The 17,067-nt window shown below is 46.6% G+C and overlaps 1 protein-coding gene across 1 annotated transcript; it reads right to left on the minus strand.

The window, feature by feature from the left end:
- Positions 1–1,008: 1,008 nt before the first annotated feature.
- TP53RK (TP53 regulating kinase) lies at positions 1,009–4,521 on the minus strand. The gene is made up of 2 exons (XM_039499491.1): positions 4,267–4,521; positions 1,009–2,166 (listed from the first exon to the last, which is right to left on the minus strand). Exons 1-2 carry the CDS (start codon positions 4,502–4,504, stop codon positions 1,688–1,690), a joined length of 717 nt encoding a protein of 238 aa, XP_039355425.1. The 5' UTR covers positions 4,505–4,521; the 3' UTR covers positions 1,009–1,687.
- Positions 4,522–17,067: the final 12,546 nt, after the last annotated feature.

A 17,067-nucleotide genomic window follows, 5' to 3' on the forward strand; every position in this document is an offset into this window, starting at 1 on the left:
GTTCTAAACTGATGAAAGGAAATAAATACCTAATTAGACTGTAGAACTGATTGCCACCAAAAGTCAGAGGCTCAGAACTTAACAACATTCAAGAAGGAATTGGACATTTATACAGATGACAAGAATATCCAGAGTTATAAATAGCTAATGCTAAGAACATATTTCCAATTAACGTTCAAGCGTGCTTCAGGACTTAGATGTATGAGTGATCACGATGTGGGGGGCTGATTAGCCCACATTTGCCAACTGCAGAATTCTTATTTTGGCTCCCGGGGGAATTCTGCACCATTGCACAACACAGAGTTTGCTCAGAATTAATGTTCTGCACAGAATTTCATTCCCTCCCCTGCAGAATTGGCACTGCAGAGCTGCTGCCCAGTGCTAAGATCCGGCAGAGCCCAGCTCCCCAGGAGGCTTGAGCAGGCTGCAGTTCCTGGGTTTGCTGGCCCCGCTCAGTCCCATGATGCCACCAGCCCCCACCCCCCATACAGTAGCTGCCAGAAGAGGCAGAAGCAATAGCAGGGAGCTGCAGGGAGGGGAGACTTAAGTGAGGAGGGGGTGAGGCCTGCCGGGGAGGGAGCATGACTCAAGCTGGTCCAGGGGCAGCCAAACCTTAAAATTGTGCCCCCCCCACCACCACCCACACACACACAATCAGCAGGTATGAGTTGTCTCTGCCTGGCATGCAGTAATGAAACTTCAGAGCAGAGCCTGCAGCTGGTCTCTGGAGATGTAGGCGTGTGTGACAGACCAAGAGTGAGGCACCCAACAAAAGCATAACAGAGAAACAGGAACTGGATTGTCCTAGGGGTTTCTTTAACTTCCTACTTCTGGGGGGAATCCTTTTTGTCATCTGTATCATTACAGACATACTTGATGACAGGCATTTTGAAATAAATAACCAAATAATTGAAAATGGCATGATTATATTGTGTTTTGACATAAAATATGCAGAATTTTAATTTTTTGGTGCAGAATTCCCCCAGGAATACATTTTCCTCAGAAGTATCTGATATCGACCAGTGTTGGAAACAGGATACCAGAGTAGACGGACCTCATCTCTGATCCAGTATGGCATTCTGCTGTTATACTGTGATGATTAAAAAAATGATTTATTTTAGAGGGCCTAAACAGAGTGGAAGCAGTTCTTCTTACAGAAACTCTGCATGGAAAGTTGCAACATTTTTGTTTAACTGAAAGATCCTCAGCAGAGGAATCGGTCATTTTTATTACTGGTGTTACTGACTATTGGCTTAAAACAAAGTTGATTTGAAAACAGAGCCAAAATTTACACTTTCCCAAATTTACTGCAATAAACATTTTTAATGCTCTAACAAAACAAGCTCTATGTTTGCATAGCAAAACACACTACAAATATTGGATTTTTCTTTTTAAAAAGGGATATATAATAGTTAGGAGACAAGAAAAGCAACTGTTCCCACCTCAGCTGTTACTTTCCCACCTGCACTCTCATCACCTATCATTAACTTGGTTACTCTGAGCCACTTGTCAGATTGCTGTACAAGGATCACCACCATGTTGGATTAAACTGGTTTATTGTACATTTGAAAGACAACGAAAGCTACCAAAATGGTGAATTATGAAATAAAACCAAACAATAAACAAGCACATTTGCACATCCTAGGAAGTTACATTTCCCCTACCCTCCCACAAATTCTGCTTTCTTCTATCCAACCATGGATCTCTTTCTTCCCCTTAGTCGTACTTCATCCAGCTTTTTGATCACTAGACTTGATTTTTTAGATGTAGTAGAGTACTTCTTCAGCAGAGCTTCAAACAGTGTGTCTGTGTTTGGATGAGTACTCAGAAAAGCTTTCTCCAAAACATACAAATCAACTCCTTTATCCTCAGGAAGACCAGATATAAAACTCAGTCCAAAATCTATTAGCACCAGGTCCAGCTCTTCTACTGGGGGTCGCAAAAGCATGTTGGAAGTTGTAAGGTCTCCATGGATAAGATCCTCATCATGCATTCGTGCCAAAACCTCACCTATCTTTTCTGCTAAGAGAAAGAGGTTGCTGGTATCCTTTCCACTTTGCTGTATAGAAGTTATATAATCCCGAACTGTAGTTGACTCTATGATATCTTCAAGATATATACAGTTGGAGACATAATCCACAAAGTAAACCACTGGTGCAGAAATCCCTATTAAAAAAAAGAGTTGAAGAAATGCTAGCCTTTAGCTTATAAGAATTTTTAGCTTGCTTTAAGATATTCAAAATTTATAATTACATAAATCAAATGCACTCTTAGGCCATGGCTACACTTGCAAATTTGCAGCGCTGCAGCAGGGTGTGAAAACACACCCTCTCCAGCGCTGCAAATTGCGGCGCTGCAAAGCGCCAGTGTGGTCAAAGCCCCAGTGCTGGGAGCGCGGCTCCCAGCGCTGTATGTTATTCCCCACAGGAAGGTGGAGTACGGACAGCGCTGGGAGAGCTCTCTCCCAGCGCTGGCACTTTGACTACACTTAGCGCTTTGAAGTGCAAGTGTAGCCATAGCCTTAGAAGTTTACAACACTATCCTGGAATTGGGACAGAAGAATACTTCTGTCAACCTATCCACATTTACACACGAGGTCAGGTTGGAATAGCTACTACGTTCAGAGTTGTGAACTTTCCCCAACTTCTGAGCAACATAGGGCTTGGCTACACTTGCAGATGTAGAGCGCTGGGAGTAAAACCAGTCTTCGGAGACCGGAACAGGGGAAACGCTGCTGTGTGTTTACACTGTCAGCTGCAAGCGCACTGGCATGGCCACATTAGCAGCTCTTGCAACACCACAAAGAGCAGTGCATTGTGGTAGCTATCCCAGTGTGCAAGTGACTGGAACATGCTTTTCAAATGGGGGGTGGGGAGGGGAGTGTGACAGGGAGTGTGTTGTGTGTATGTGGGAGGAGAGACAGTGTGTTTTGGGGGGCAGAGAGTGTATCAGCATGCTGTCTTAAGTTCAGATAGCAGCAGACCTCCCCTCCCCACCTCACAACAGCAGCATTCCACACTAATGGTTGCTTTGTCCCGGAGCAGATAAGCATGCCAGCTGTCAGAAACAGAGCTTTGAAAGAGGAAATCTGCATGCCTGCAGCCAATTTCAAAACAATGAGAAGAGTGGCCACTTGACTTCAGGGGATTATGGGACATTTCCGGAGGCCAATCACAGGTGCAGTAATGCAACACCTTGTCCACACTGACACCCAGGCGTTTCAGCTAGGGCACAGCAAGCTTTATGCTTCTTGTGGAGGTGGATTACCAGGAACAGAGTCCAGATGCTCTACGTGCCTTGCCAGTGTGGACACCTCCAGAGTTAGGACGCCCGGGGCTGCTTTAATGTGCTCTAACTTGCAAGTGTATCCAAGCCCATAGATATGTCACTCTACATTTTAATTGCAGACCAGATCTCAGAATAATCATGCAGGGACCTATTGGAGAACACCTATTTCCATTACTTCCCCAACATAGAAAAGCCCAAGCCTCTTTCTAAATACTATCAATATACTCCATGAGTACATTAATATTGTGAAATATTCGGATACTATAATGAGGACCACCGACATACCTACAACAGGAAAACAATATCCTGTGGCAGTGAGTCACTCAGGACAATTGTGTGCTGCATTTTAAACAAGTTCTTTTGTGTAGGTTTTTGTTGCCTTTCAATTTCACTAAAAGCCCTGTTACCTGGGGTTATGAAAAAGTGTAAAGAGGTGCTGATGGCTCCATTCATAATACAAACCCCTCCCCAACCAGTGCCAAGACCCTTCCATACAAGCAGCTCCTATCTCTCCCTAGACCAGTGGCTCTCAAGCTTTTTTACTGGTGACCCCTTCCACATAACAAGCCTCTGAGTGCAACCCCCCCTTATAAATTAAAATCATTTTTTAATATATTTAACACCATTATAAATGCTGGAGGCAAAGCAGGATTTGGGGTGGAGGTTGATAGCTCACAACCCCCGATAATAACCTTGTGATGCCCTGAAGGGTCCCAACCCCCAGTTTGAGAACCCCTGCCCTAGACTCATTCTTGTAACCCCCCCAGCTCAGCCCCACACCACAGAGCCCCCACTTCTTCCTCGGCTCCCCAACCCCACAAGCAACCCCCATCTCACCATAATCTCCCCCCCAGCAAACCCACCCCCACAGAGCCCCCTCTGCCCGAGCTAAGCCCCCGACACACCCCTAGAGCCCCCGCCACCCCTAGGCTGAGCCCCCCAGAACCACCCCGCAGAGTCCCCATCTCTCAGCCCCACCTGCCCGGCGGCAGCGCAGCAAGGAGCGGGCCTCCTGCGCCGTCCGCCGCCGGCTCAGCCGCTCCTCCAGCGCCGGGTGCCGGTACCGCTTGGGGAAGCGGAGCTTGACCACGGCCGCCCGGCCCAGGAACTGTCCCCGGTACAGCCGTGCCTCGGCCCCCTGCTGCACCAGCTGCAGCCCCCGCAGCGGCGGGGGAGACACCGCGCACGCTCCCGCCTCGCCTCCCCCACCGGCCATGATACAGGCGGCCCCTACGCTACCTGCGTACGTCAGCTCCGTGGCCGGCGTAACCTGCGTGAGGGGAAGGGCCACGACACCGCCCCCTTCGTGTCACGTGACTTACCGGGGCCCTCGGGAGGCCTCGGCTTCGGCTACCGGAAATAGCCGAACCGCCTAGGAGAGCGGTAAAGGGAGGAGCCTGTCACCCCGCCCTGCTCCGCCAGCCTGCGGCTCGTGCCCGTTACCCCGGCCTCCGGAGCTCCCCGCTAACCCATACCGGCCGCTGCTTCCCTCTCAGCGCTTCGCCCCGCCCCGCCCCTTTATACCGCTCTTCCCGTGTATCGCCCCGCCCCTCCATGCCGCCCTCGCCCCTTTATAGTCCCTCCAGGCAGCGCTTTCCAAGCCCATCACTCCCCCCACCATACCACCCTCCTGCTATGAATCACCCCACCCCTCTCCCTCCTATGGGGTCCCTCCGGTCCTGCCCTCTCAGGTCTAGGGTTGCCAGGCGTACGGTTTTCAGTGGGAACGCCCAGTCCAAAACGGGTCCTGGCGGCTCCAGTCGGCGGCGCACTGGGAGCCCAGGGCTTGCCCCGGTTCTGTGCAGCTCCCGGAAGCAGATGCCAGGTCCTTGCGGCCCCTGACACATGGGCGGCCACAGAGACACCATGTGCTGCCCCCATCTCAGTGCCGGCTCCGCAGTTGCCATTGGCCGGAAACCACGACCAATGGGAGCTGCGAGCGTGGGGGCAGTGCGCGGCGCCTCCCTAGCTGCCCATGCATCTAGGGGCTACAGGGACCTGGCGGTCACTTCTGGGAACCGTGGTAAGCACCACTGGGACCCTGCACTCCAAACCCCTCCCAGTGAAGTCACCATGAGCAGGAGAGCTCTTGGATGTGATATGCAGAAGAGCACACCAGGAAGTGTGCGTGTGTAAAGGAATGAATTATTCTGTACAGAACAGAGAGCCTTGCTACACGCTGCTGATTGGGACCCGCAATAGAGGGTAAACAGGCAGGCCTAGGATTAGCCATTCCAAGTGCTGGCAGCATGCTCCATGCTGCACAAGGCACAGACAAGGATCCAGTGCCTGCCCCTGGAGCTTACAGTCCTTCAAGGCACAGTCCTGCTGCACTACCCCAGCAGGGAGCTCCAGGAGGCAGAATGCCACCCAGAGCTCTCCAACCTGTAGTAGGGGAAGTAGCCCTGCTGCTATACTGCTTTCTGAGGTGTTATTGCCCTGGCTCCTTCCCACCCCCTTGGAGCTGTTATGTGCCCCCAGGGGAGCACAGTGGTCCCTGCACTCCCCAGAGCACAGGGAAAACAGCTGTGCCAGGCTCTTCTATGGGCCACGCAAGGGGGAAGGAAGGCTCCTGCTCACCTTGAGCCTTCCAACTGCTCGCCAGCATGAAGGCCATGCTCTATCTAGCCTTAAATTAATAGAATGTGAGCAGGGGTGGCAGGTTTGTATAATATTTTGGTGGTACCCAGAATGGGTCCAAGTCCCCCCCCCACACACGCACACACCTGCCTACGGCTCTGGGAGGGAGTTTGGGTGCAGGAGGGGGTTTGGGGTGCAGGCTCTGGGAGGAAGTTTGGGTGGGGAGGGGTGTTGGCTCTGGGAAGGAGTTTGGGTGCTGGGTGCAGGCTCTGGGCTGGGACAGAGGGTTGGGGTGCAGGGTGTAGGGCTGGGCCAGGGATGAGGAGTTTGGGGTGCAGCAGGGAGGCTGCCCTGGGGCAGGGGGCCAGAGAGGAGGACTCCTCCCAGCCCTTTCCCCACCAGCAGCAGCAAGCTCTGGGGGAGGGGAGCCCCTCCCTCCCTGGCCCAAGACTCACCCAAGCCCCTCCACCCCAGCTGCTGCTCAAGACGTCTAGCCAGGATAAGCCCCCACTCCCCTCCAGGCGCCTGCAGGAGGTCCGCTGAAGCCACGGGACCAGCGACTCTCCGCAGGCATGCTGCCGAAGGCAGAGCGCCCCTGCTGGCAGGTGGCGCCAGAGGAGAGACCCAGGCCCAAACATTGGTGGAGCCTGGCCCTCTGGGTCCTGAATTTGCTGGAGCCTGGGCACCAAGGGGCCCATATAACTCACCACCCCTGAATGTGACATTTGCATATAGTACCACAGGCATCCCCAGAGAATGAAGGCACAGTGTCTGTCACAAAGAGCCTACAGTCTGAGGTCCTGATCCTGCAATCCATATTGCAGAGGCATTCTGCTGTGCACACATGGAGCTTCACCGAAGTCAGTGGAGCTCTCAGCAGGCACATCAGTCTGCCCATGCCTTATCATTTGCTGGATCAGGGCCTCGGTTAGCTAGGACCACAACTTGGTGTTGGGAGGTATGAGACAGAGGAAGTGGATGGGGAGAGATGTCAGCTAAGGTTAAGTAAGGTGCTTGTTTTCCACCCTATCAGCTTAGTTCCAGCTCCCCCTCCCCAATAAGTAAAGGTTTAGAAAGTTGGCCTGAAAGAGAGTCAATCATTCACGGTGCTGATAGTTAATGGTTACTTTATGGAAAAGTTAATTATCAATAGTGAAGTGCTGTCAATTTTCTAAAATCCTGCTGGCATTGTGAGCTGATTCAGCTCAACAGTGCTCACATGACATCTTCAGCTGGCCACTCCACATAGCTCCTGGCTGAGGAGGGCCATTTGTGTTAGAAGAAAGAGAGAGAGTGTAGAGCACGTGTTCTCAAACTTCATTGCACCATGACCCCCTTCCAACAAATATTACTACACGACCCCGGAGGAGGGACCGAGATCTGAGCCTGCCAGTGCCCACTGCCCCAGGCTGGGAGGGAGGGGGGCAATGCCAAAGCCTGAGCCCCACCACCCTAATTAGGGAGGCCAAAAACAAAGCCCAAGGGCTGTAACCTGAGCCCCACCACCCAGAGCTGAAGTCCTCGGCTTCAGACCCAGGCCCCAGCAAGTCTAATACCACCCTCACCCTGTCCTGCTAAGCCAGGCCATCAAACCTCCTCCAGCACACACCCAGGTAGGGACATGCCCAGCTGCAGAAAGACAGACATTGAAATCAGCTCTGTATGGGAAGAATCAGCTTGGCGATTGCCCAGCACTCAAGGGTGCAAATCCAAAATTGTATTGTTTGTGCTGCACAGAAAACTGCAGTATAAGCTCATGAAATTCATTCCCTCCCTCAATGTGGAGGAAGATATGTACAGCTTTTTGCCCCCAACTCCTCCACCCTCCCGTTATGAATTCCACAAACTGGGTTTTAGAATAAACAAAACAAGTTTATAAAAAGGTAGGTTTTAAGTGATTATAAGGGGTAGCAAACAGACCAAAGCAGATTACTGAGCAAATTAAACAAACACGCAAACTAAGTTCAATACATTACAGAAACTGGTTACAAGTAGTAATTTCTCACCCCAAATGTTGTTTTAGGCATTTCTTTCACAGGCCAGATACCTTTTCCGACCCAGGATCAGCTCTTTTCCTCCCCCACCCTTCCCTTGTTTCTTAGATGTTCTCAGCAGTGAAGAATGCTCTTGATTAACTAACTTCCCTGCCTTAAATAGGATTTATGTATGGCAGGAATCCTTTGTTTCCCAGTTTGGTCCCCACCCCCTATTAGTGGAAAAATACTAGTAGGCCAAGATGGGTCCAATACCAGGTGACATGATCACATGACCCTGCAGTGTCAAAGCAGCATCCCAGGAAGCTTCTCAGGAAGGTGGGAGATTAGCATCTTCAGAATCCTATTGTTCTCCCTAATGGCCCATCCAGGCTGATTGCCTACTATCTGGTGGGTGTTCCCCAGGTGTAAACACAGCTGTAATTGTTACAGAGTCAATATTCCTAGCATCAGATACAGAAATGATACATGCATACAAATAGGACAATCATATTCAGTAAATCATAACCTTTTCAATGATACCTCACATCACCCATCTTGCATAGAGCACATCTTGGTTATGCCATGTTCATATCATAGCAATATCTCTATGAAGAATATGGGGCGGAGGGTCACAGAGGCATGAACAAGACTCATTAATCTTTCACAGATGATGTTTTAAATACATTGGAGGCATCTAGCCAACTGCTTAATTTGTAAAAGCCCATGGTCTCAACATCACAACTGAATTTTAATGGCACACAATGCAACCCACTACTCTCCTGGGCTATTTGCACATACTGCAAATGTTCTTCAGGAGATACAGGCTGTACAAGAGATTTTGTCTAGTCCATATAAATAATTCCTAGATTGTTACATTTGGAAATGTCTCAAGTCCATTTTGTCCTTGTTTTCCCTACCACATCATTTGTTTCTGTTTCAGATAACAAAATAAACATAAACACATTCCACACAGCTTACTTCAGCTTCATGTGGTGAGGTTGTGCTGGGGAAATATTTACATTGTTTCAGTAATAGCTTTGGATGATAAAAGAAATTTACCCTGTGGTTCTTCCTTCTCTTATTATGTCCTAAGTCCATTGGTCTTAGGCCGTTTAACACAGGATGCTCTAGCATTTAGCCAGGAAAAAGCTGCATTCCCATTTTTCATGTTCCCAATTTGCAAATACTATTTTTAAAAAATCAGATGTTTCATAGGGCCCTGGACGGAGTTTACACACACATATAGGCCCATGAATGTGTTGGGATTCCCTCCAAGATCTCTTCCAATTGGCTTATCCAGACCACCTCATACAGTTCTGGAAGAACACTTCATCCAGTTCTCTGGGATCCAAAAGCTCAGTTCAACTCCAGCTCATCGCTCAGGTTACTGTATTAGGCATATAACAGTGCTATGCCCATGCAAATCAGGCTCAGACTCAAGGGGTTTAGATACAGTGTGATACCATAATTCTAAATCATTTATATCACACACTATACAGTTTATGTACATTTTTTTCCAGGCTACTAAAACATCTATTCTTCTTGAATCTAATTGGTTTGGACATGGTACAGATCATATACGGACCAGTTGCTTTGCAGATCGTGTAAGGACCAATTATTTGTATCCTCACCTTATGTACATTTCAAGTTTATCAGCTCAGGGTGTTCCCAGTTATCTCAACTAGCCCCAAAACACAGTCTCCAGCACACAGCCTGTCACACCTTTGTTTCCTGTTTAACCTTGCACTCAAATAAGCCATATGCACATTTACTCATGTCCAGCAAGATCTATGCCTACAGCATGCACTCTAACACACACATGTGCATACACGCCCACATATCTATAGACCTGCGTGCTTGTACACATACAGGGCTAGTTTACAGTTAGTACACTCTATATAGCTCTGCCGCTATAGCACTTCAGCGCAGACACTGTCGTAAGTAATCCACCTCCCCAAGAGGCGCTAGCTAGGTCAATGGAAGAATTTTTCGTCGACCTAGCACTGTCTACACAAGGACTTGGGTCAGCTTAACTATGCCGCTTCGGGGTGTAGATTTTTCACATCCCAGAGCTATGTAGTTATTCCGACCTAATTCTATAGGGTAGACCAGGCCATACCCACACACGAGCAGCATGTTACCCTTTCATTAAATCATCAGGGTAAACTAAACAATTTATCTCATGCTCACCAACAACATCCCCTGGAGTTTCCAAAATGTTCAAGAGGAAACATTTATTTCCTCCATTATTTTATTTTTCTCATTATTTTCATTTACAACAAAATAAACGGTTGATGCAGCCTTTGGAAATAATCTGAAGCCGTTTACAGTATCGCCCAATATTTTATTGGAACAAAACACATTTTGTGTCACCCTGGAGAATTTCATTGAGGCATGGAGTTTGTTGTAATGTCTTTTACTTGTGTAACTGTTCCCCTTGACAACATAGTTTTATGTGCAATCTTCCTTTTATAAATGATAGAATTGAATTGAAAATTATTGTAGGCCAAGCTAATAGAAATAGAGCCTGTTCTTGTAAGGGGCTGAGACCCATTAATTCCCATCGACTTTGAGAGCACCCAGCATCTCGCAGGATGGAGTTCATACAGAGAACTCTTTTTCCAGGATTTATTTAGAAGAAGAATGGGCCGAGGTCTACACTACAGGGTTCTGCTAGCACAATTATTTTGGTCAGGGGTGTGATGAGGTGTGATTTATGACTGACACACCCGTGCCAGCAAAAGCCTCTACGGTAGACACAGTTATACTGGCAAAACTGTGCTTTTACTGATTTTATTTGTAGGACTGTCAATTAATTGCAATTAACTCATGCTATTAACTCAAAAAAATTAATCATGATTAAAAAAATGAATCACTATTAATCAATCACAGAATTAATTGCATTGTTAAACAATAGAATACCAATTGAAATTTATTAAATATTTTGGATGTTTTTCTACATTTTCATATATATTGTATTCTGTGTTGTAATTTAAATCAAAATGTATATTATTTTTATTACAAATATTTGCACTGTAAAAATGATAAACCAAATAAATACTATTTTCCAATTCACCAATTTTGTAGCTGGCATTGCAAGGTATTTACATGCCAGATATGCTAAACATTCATATGCCCCTTTATGCTTCGGCCACCACTCCAGGGGACATGCTTCCATGCTGATGATGCTCATTTAAAAAATAATGCGTTAATTATATTTGTGACTGAACTTCTTGGGGGAGAACTGCAGTCTTGCATGATAACCCAACACATGTTCATTTTAAGAACACTTTCACTGCAGATTTCACAAAACACAAAGAAGGTACCAATGTAAGATTTCTAAAGATAGCTACGGCACTCGACCCAAGGTTTAAGAATCTGAGGTGCCTTCCAAAATCTGAGAGGGATGAGGTATGGAGCGTGCTTTCAGAAGTCTTAAAAGAGCAACACTCCAATGTGGAAATTACAGAACTCGAACCACTAAAAAAGAAAATCAACCTTCTGCTGGTGGCCTCTGACTCAGATAATGAAAATGCATTGGCCCACACTGCTTTGGATTGTTATCAAGCAGAACCCATCATCAGCATGGACACATGTCCTCTGGAATGGTGGTTGAAGATGGAGACATGAATCTTTAGCGCATCTGGCATGTAAATATCTTGCAACGCTGGCTACAACAGTGCCACGAGAACACCTGTTCTTACTTTCTGGTGATGTCGTAATTACGAAGAGGGCAGCATTATCTCCTGCAAATGTAAACTAACTTGTTTGTCTGAGTGATTGGCTGAACAAAAAGTAGTTCTGAGTGGACTTGCAGGCACTAAAATTTTACATTGTTTTATCTTTGAATGCAGTTTTTTGTACATAATTCTATATTTGTAAGTTCAACTTTCATGATAAAGAGATTGCACGACAGTACTTGTATTAGATGAATTAAAAATACTAATTTTTTTTACAGTGCAAGTACTTGTAATAAAAAATAAATATAAAGTGAGCACTGTACACTTTGTATTCTGTGTTGTAATTGAAATCAATATATTTTAAAATGTAGAAAACATCCAAAAATATTTAAATAAATGGTATTCTATTATTGTTTACCAGTGCGATTAATGGTGATTAATTTTTTTAATCGCTTGACAGCCCTGTTTATTAGTTTTCCCACTTGCAGGGGCTGGAATAAGCCTACCGAGGCCCTGGTCTACATTTAAAATTTAGATTGATTTAGCTACATTGCTTAGGGGGTAAGCACTGTAGTTAAGCCGACCTGACCTCCGATGTAGACCAGCTATATTGACAGAAGAATTCTTCCATCAACCCATCTACCGTCTCTTGGAGAGGCAGATTACCTACAGCAACAGAAAGCCCCTTCTGTCAACATAGGACCCATCTACACTCTGGTACAGTGGCATTGCTGCAGTTGTGCTACTGTAGCGTCCGTAGTGTAGATATATCTGAGGAGTATTTTGCCAATATAGTAAGTACACCAGTATTCCTATACCGGTAAAGCATTCCCAGTGGACCTGGCCTAAGGCCGAGATTCTCAAAGCTGTTCAACTGGGAATTAGGCAAACTGTGGCAACTGAGTTTATACAGACAGGAGTCAGCTACACCAAGCCTCAGCATGGCCCTTCTCTGAGTATCAGTATAACTAAGTTGGCTGGGGGGTAATTTTTTCTGAATCAGTTATCCTGGTACAACCCCTAGTGTGGATGCAGTTATACTGCTGTATTAGTGCCTTACACTAGTATAGCTTATTCTCCTTCTAGTATGGGGATAGCTATGCTGTTGTAAAGCACACTGATGCCAATATAACGGTCTCCATGCTAGGGGGATTGTAGTGCTTTAACTCTTCCCAGATAGTTAGAGTGGTACAAATGTTGTGAGTAAACAAATTCTGACTCACTTTGCACTATTGTCATCTCTAAAACAAAGAATGACCTGGACTTGCTGAGTTTGGTTATAAGAACAAACATTTCCTCTAATAAACTTCCCATAGCTGACTACAAAACAAACTAGCTTAACTTCTGTTCTGCCCTTATTTTAAAGCATTTTAATTATTACAATGACAAAGTGAAAAAAAGAACAAATTACAGATTTGAGGCTTTGAGGCATTGTGGGGGAGAACCTGCTAGATGGCTGGGGATTCCTTCTTTGCTAAATGGATTCCCATTCCTTGTTTTCATTTGTGATTTTAATTTCTGTTTCTAGCTGCCACCGCCCTGCGGCACAGTGCAACTTTTCATGAATAGTTCAGCAATGTAGAGCATATTTGAGCTGGGTTATTGTTACCAACTGAAGTTTGAATTTTAAATGCAAAACAGCTCAAGAAATACATATTTGTGGTTTTTAAGCCTGGTGTTTTTATTATTCGGTTCTGTGGCTGGAATGCAGCCTCATTCACTTGAAATCCACCGGCCAGAAGAGAGATAAGAATCAAACAGGGAAGTGGATTGGCCAAGACATACAGCCTGATGATCACAAGAGAAACACCCCAGGGAAGATCATAGCAAGGAGGACAAGAAATACTAGAGAACAGGCGGCATGAGCCTTTCTTCCTTTGCAGGATCCTTCGGAACTAATGCTGTGTCTGCAAGTGGCCACAGACTTGTCACTATAGATATGACTCTTCCAGCTCCCCCAAGACCCATTCCATGAAAGACCACACAAAACCTTTAATTCATGGAGTTATGTGCTACAGCAGCTGCAGAAAGAGGGTATGATTTAAAGTCCATGTGAGTGTTTCCAATGACTTCAGTGGGCTTTGGGTCAGGCTCAGAATATATATGGTTTACATGTATAGGACAAAAGTTTATTTACACAACTTCAGACTGCAAAGAAATATTTCAGGTCGCTTTTCAAAGGATTGTTTAAAACACATTTTCAATTATTCCCAGTGCATATTGTATCAGTTCCTCATGGTTTAGTTTGAAAGGGTCGTGACATACAGCTGACTGCAATGTTGATGCACCAGCCAAACATATTGACATATTCTCACCTGCCTCTTTATGTAAACGAACCATAAAGATATTTCCCCCCTCACAGAGTCACGCCTTCTTGCTATCTTAGGTATTTAATGTTTATTACCCTGCCAGAGAACAGGATCCTTCCAGGATATTTAAGAGCAGGTTTGTTGGCAGTTCAGATACCTGGACAATAGTTTGCTGAAAAGTCACAGAAAAGCCATTTTTTCGATTTCACACAATGAAATAATTTAAGAAAAAGCCTCAGAAGAAATTGAGAATTCCATCAGAAGAAATGCATGTGCTATAACTGTTCCCCAAAGAGAGAATCCAAACTCAAGGGAATCCTACCTCTATTCTGGCAGTGGCAGAGCCAGGTTTTGCAACCAAGGAGCTAATGGGTTGTTCGTGGTACTATTTTCAATTATACCTACTGGCTTTAGGTTTCATTTTTTAAAACCATCCCCACTCAGAAGACTCTCCTGGTGGTTCTCCAGTACTCAAATTAATTGACCATTTGGTCTCATTCCCCTCATCAGCTAGAGCTGCACAGCTAATATCTTTCACCAGTGAGATAGCCTGAGTCTACAAATCTTGCAGAACTAGCAAACGTGTAGCTAACTATTTACAAGTAAACTGAAGAGACTTGTATGCACACAAGTAACATTTTAAATGCACCATAATCCACTGGACTCAGTGGTGGATGTAGCCTCCCTATTCAATGGGTTCACTTCTCCACCACGTTCTCCTCACCTCACTGATGGGGCACCAAACACCTGCAGCAGCACCTTCTGTCCCAGCACCACAACCCTAATCCTGGCCTGGTGCACATGGGAGGCCCTGCGGGGGAGGGGGGGCTGGTGAGTGAACCCTATGATGCTGGCAGACCATGTGCCAGCTCGTGCCAAGGCCCCTAGATCTCAATTGTACACTGTACAGCTGGAATCGGTCTGGCTTACCTGTGTGTTAAAATAGGTATCAGCATCATAAAAAATGTTTTGTCTTTAGACTTTATGAAATGCTTGTCAATTGCTGAATGCATTAATCTCACTTATAAATATCTGTATCCCATGTTATAAGGTAATATGTAAGTGTTTTCTTTATAACTGTAAATTACCAGTCAGGAGAGAAGTATTACCAAGTGTGAAATACAGTTTGCCACAGGAGGTGTGTAACAGCATCAGCACCTGCCTCTCGTGCATGCCCCATTTTCTCTGGCCGAGAGTGCCTGCAAACAGTTATTTTCATGGGGGGACACCCACCTCTTGCAGATGGCTCCCTTTTCTTTTTTGGTCTTACATCAGGGTAGCACCTACCTGCCACAAGCACTCCCCAGGCACTGTTCCTCTCAGCTGGTCTTCGGCAGCTCAGCCCTCCAGCCAAGCCGCACATGCTGTCCCGCCTTCCGGGGTATACATTCCCAAGTTCTTATCACGGCCCTGGTATGGGGCCACAGCTTTTAGGCTTCTTCGCAGAGGCACTGACTTCTTCAGACACCCAGCCGGGCCCATCTCAGTACCCCAGTCTGGTGACATGAGGCTTTGTGCTCAGTCCCCAAGCCTCAGCCTGCCCACACTGACCTTTTGATGGCTCTGCTGATATTCTATCCAGCCAGCCAGGCACAAGGTCTTTGGCAGCCTTCGCTGGGCTCAGTTCTGGCTGGTGAGCTCTCTGAGGTGAGCTATCCGCAGTCCTGCTGTTCATCTAGCCAGCCAGGCACTCAGTCCTCCCTCATCAAGCTCCACACAGCAACTGAAGGCTCTGCTCTGCTGCTTGCCTTTTATCCAGTCCTTCTGGCCCCTTATTGATCCAGCAGCCCTTCTGATTGGCCGCTCTTCTACAGCCCCTCTAGCCACTCTAGGCTGCCTGGAGGACTTCTTGCTGCTCTATTCTGGGACAGGGTGATGCAGGGCCAGGGGGCCTCCGGACCTAGTCCACCCTGCCATAAGGTGTTATCTCCTGCCCAACAAAAGAAGGCCCATAGACACCAGACAAACATCAGAGGACAAAAGACCTTGTTGATTGCCCCACACACATACACACCCATGAAGAGGAGACGTGCACAAGGACTTGTCCCATCAGCTTGAACTCTGGGGGAAGGGAATAAAAATCCCAGACAAGAAGAAACTGATCTTTATGTTGCTAGGACTTGGAGGGGAAAGGATTACTAAACATAAGCAAAAGATCCCCATGCTTAGCCTGGGTTAGCCCTACAGGACATATAGAGCTTGCTTATTATAGATGCTTCTACCACCTTTTGGAGTCTAAGACTGTAACTCATTTGTGTCTGTATTTTTACCTGCTTTAACGTTGTAAATATCTCTATTTCTTTTTCTTGGTTAATAAATCTTTAGCTAGTTTGTTATAGGGTGGGCTACAAACGTTGTCTTTGGTGAGAGATCTAAGGTACAATTGACCTGGGGTAAATGACTGCTGCTTTGGGACTGGCAGTAACCAGAATATTGTTGTAATTTTTGGCATAAGGGACCGTCTATCGCAAAGGCAAACTTGCCTAGGTGGCAAGCTAGATTGGTGTAACCAAAGGGACTGTCTGTGACTCCATGTTAAGGCTACTGTAGTGCTTGAGCAGTTCACACTTGACGCTTGGTTGGTGAAATCTCAGTATAGAACTCACAACCAGTTTGGGGTTTGTGCTCTGGTTTGTAACAGGCTGCCCCGAGATTGGTACTCATGCTCTTGAGCCACTCCAGACAGCTCGACAAGCCCACCCCCCACTTACCCTGCCATGGCGGCTCCTGGGCATGGCTCCCCACTCCAAGCCATTCAGGTTTGCCCTGGCCAGCCCTCCATCATGACGGATGGGTGCCAAAGCCAACTTTGAGAGAGTGGCATTGCAACATGGTACACAGGGTCACAGCACCAAGCAACCATGAGCACCATGTTACAATGACCGGAACAGGGAGCCAGCCCAACCCCACAGGACAGGAGCCACCACTGCCAAGTGAGTGCGGGGCAGGCTCACTCTCCAGCCCTGTGTGAAAATCCGTGTCATACACCTCCTTTTGTCAATTGCATAATATACTTGAAAAGGCACTGCACATACACCTCAGGGCCACCTAGCGGGGGCGCTCCCCCATCCCACCTGTTAGCTCAATGACGGCATTCTGGATGGCAGAGTATATGGAGAAAATCACAGGGCATCCACCAGCAGTACCCCATATTTTTCAGTGTGTTCCCAGAGTTCAGAATAGACATCACAATGGTCAGTCAGTCTCACACACATAGCTTCAGGATAAGGAGAT

This window comes from Mauremys reevesii, linkage group 13, assembly GCF_016161935.1.
Source record: "Mauremys reevesii isolate NIE-2019 linkage group 13, ASM1616193v1, whole genome shotgun sequence".
NCBI classification, from domain to species: Eukaryota; Metazoa; Chordata; order Testudines; family Geoemydidae; genus Mauremys; species Mauremys reevesii.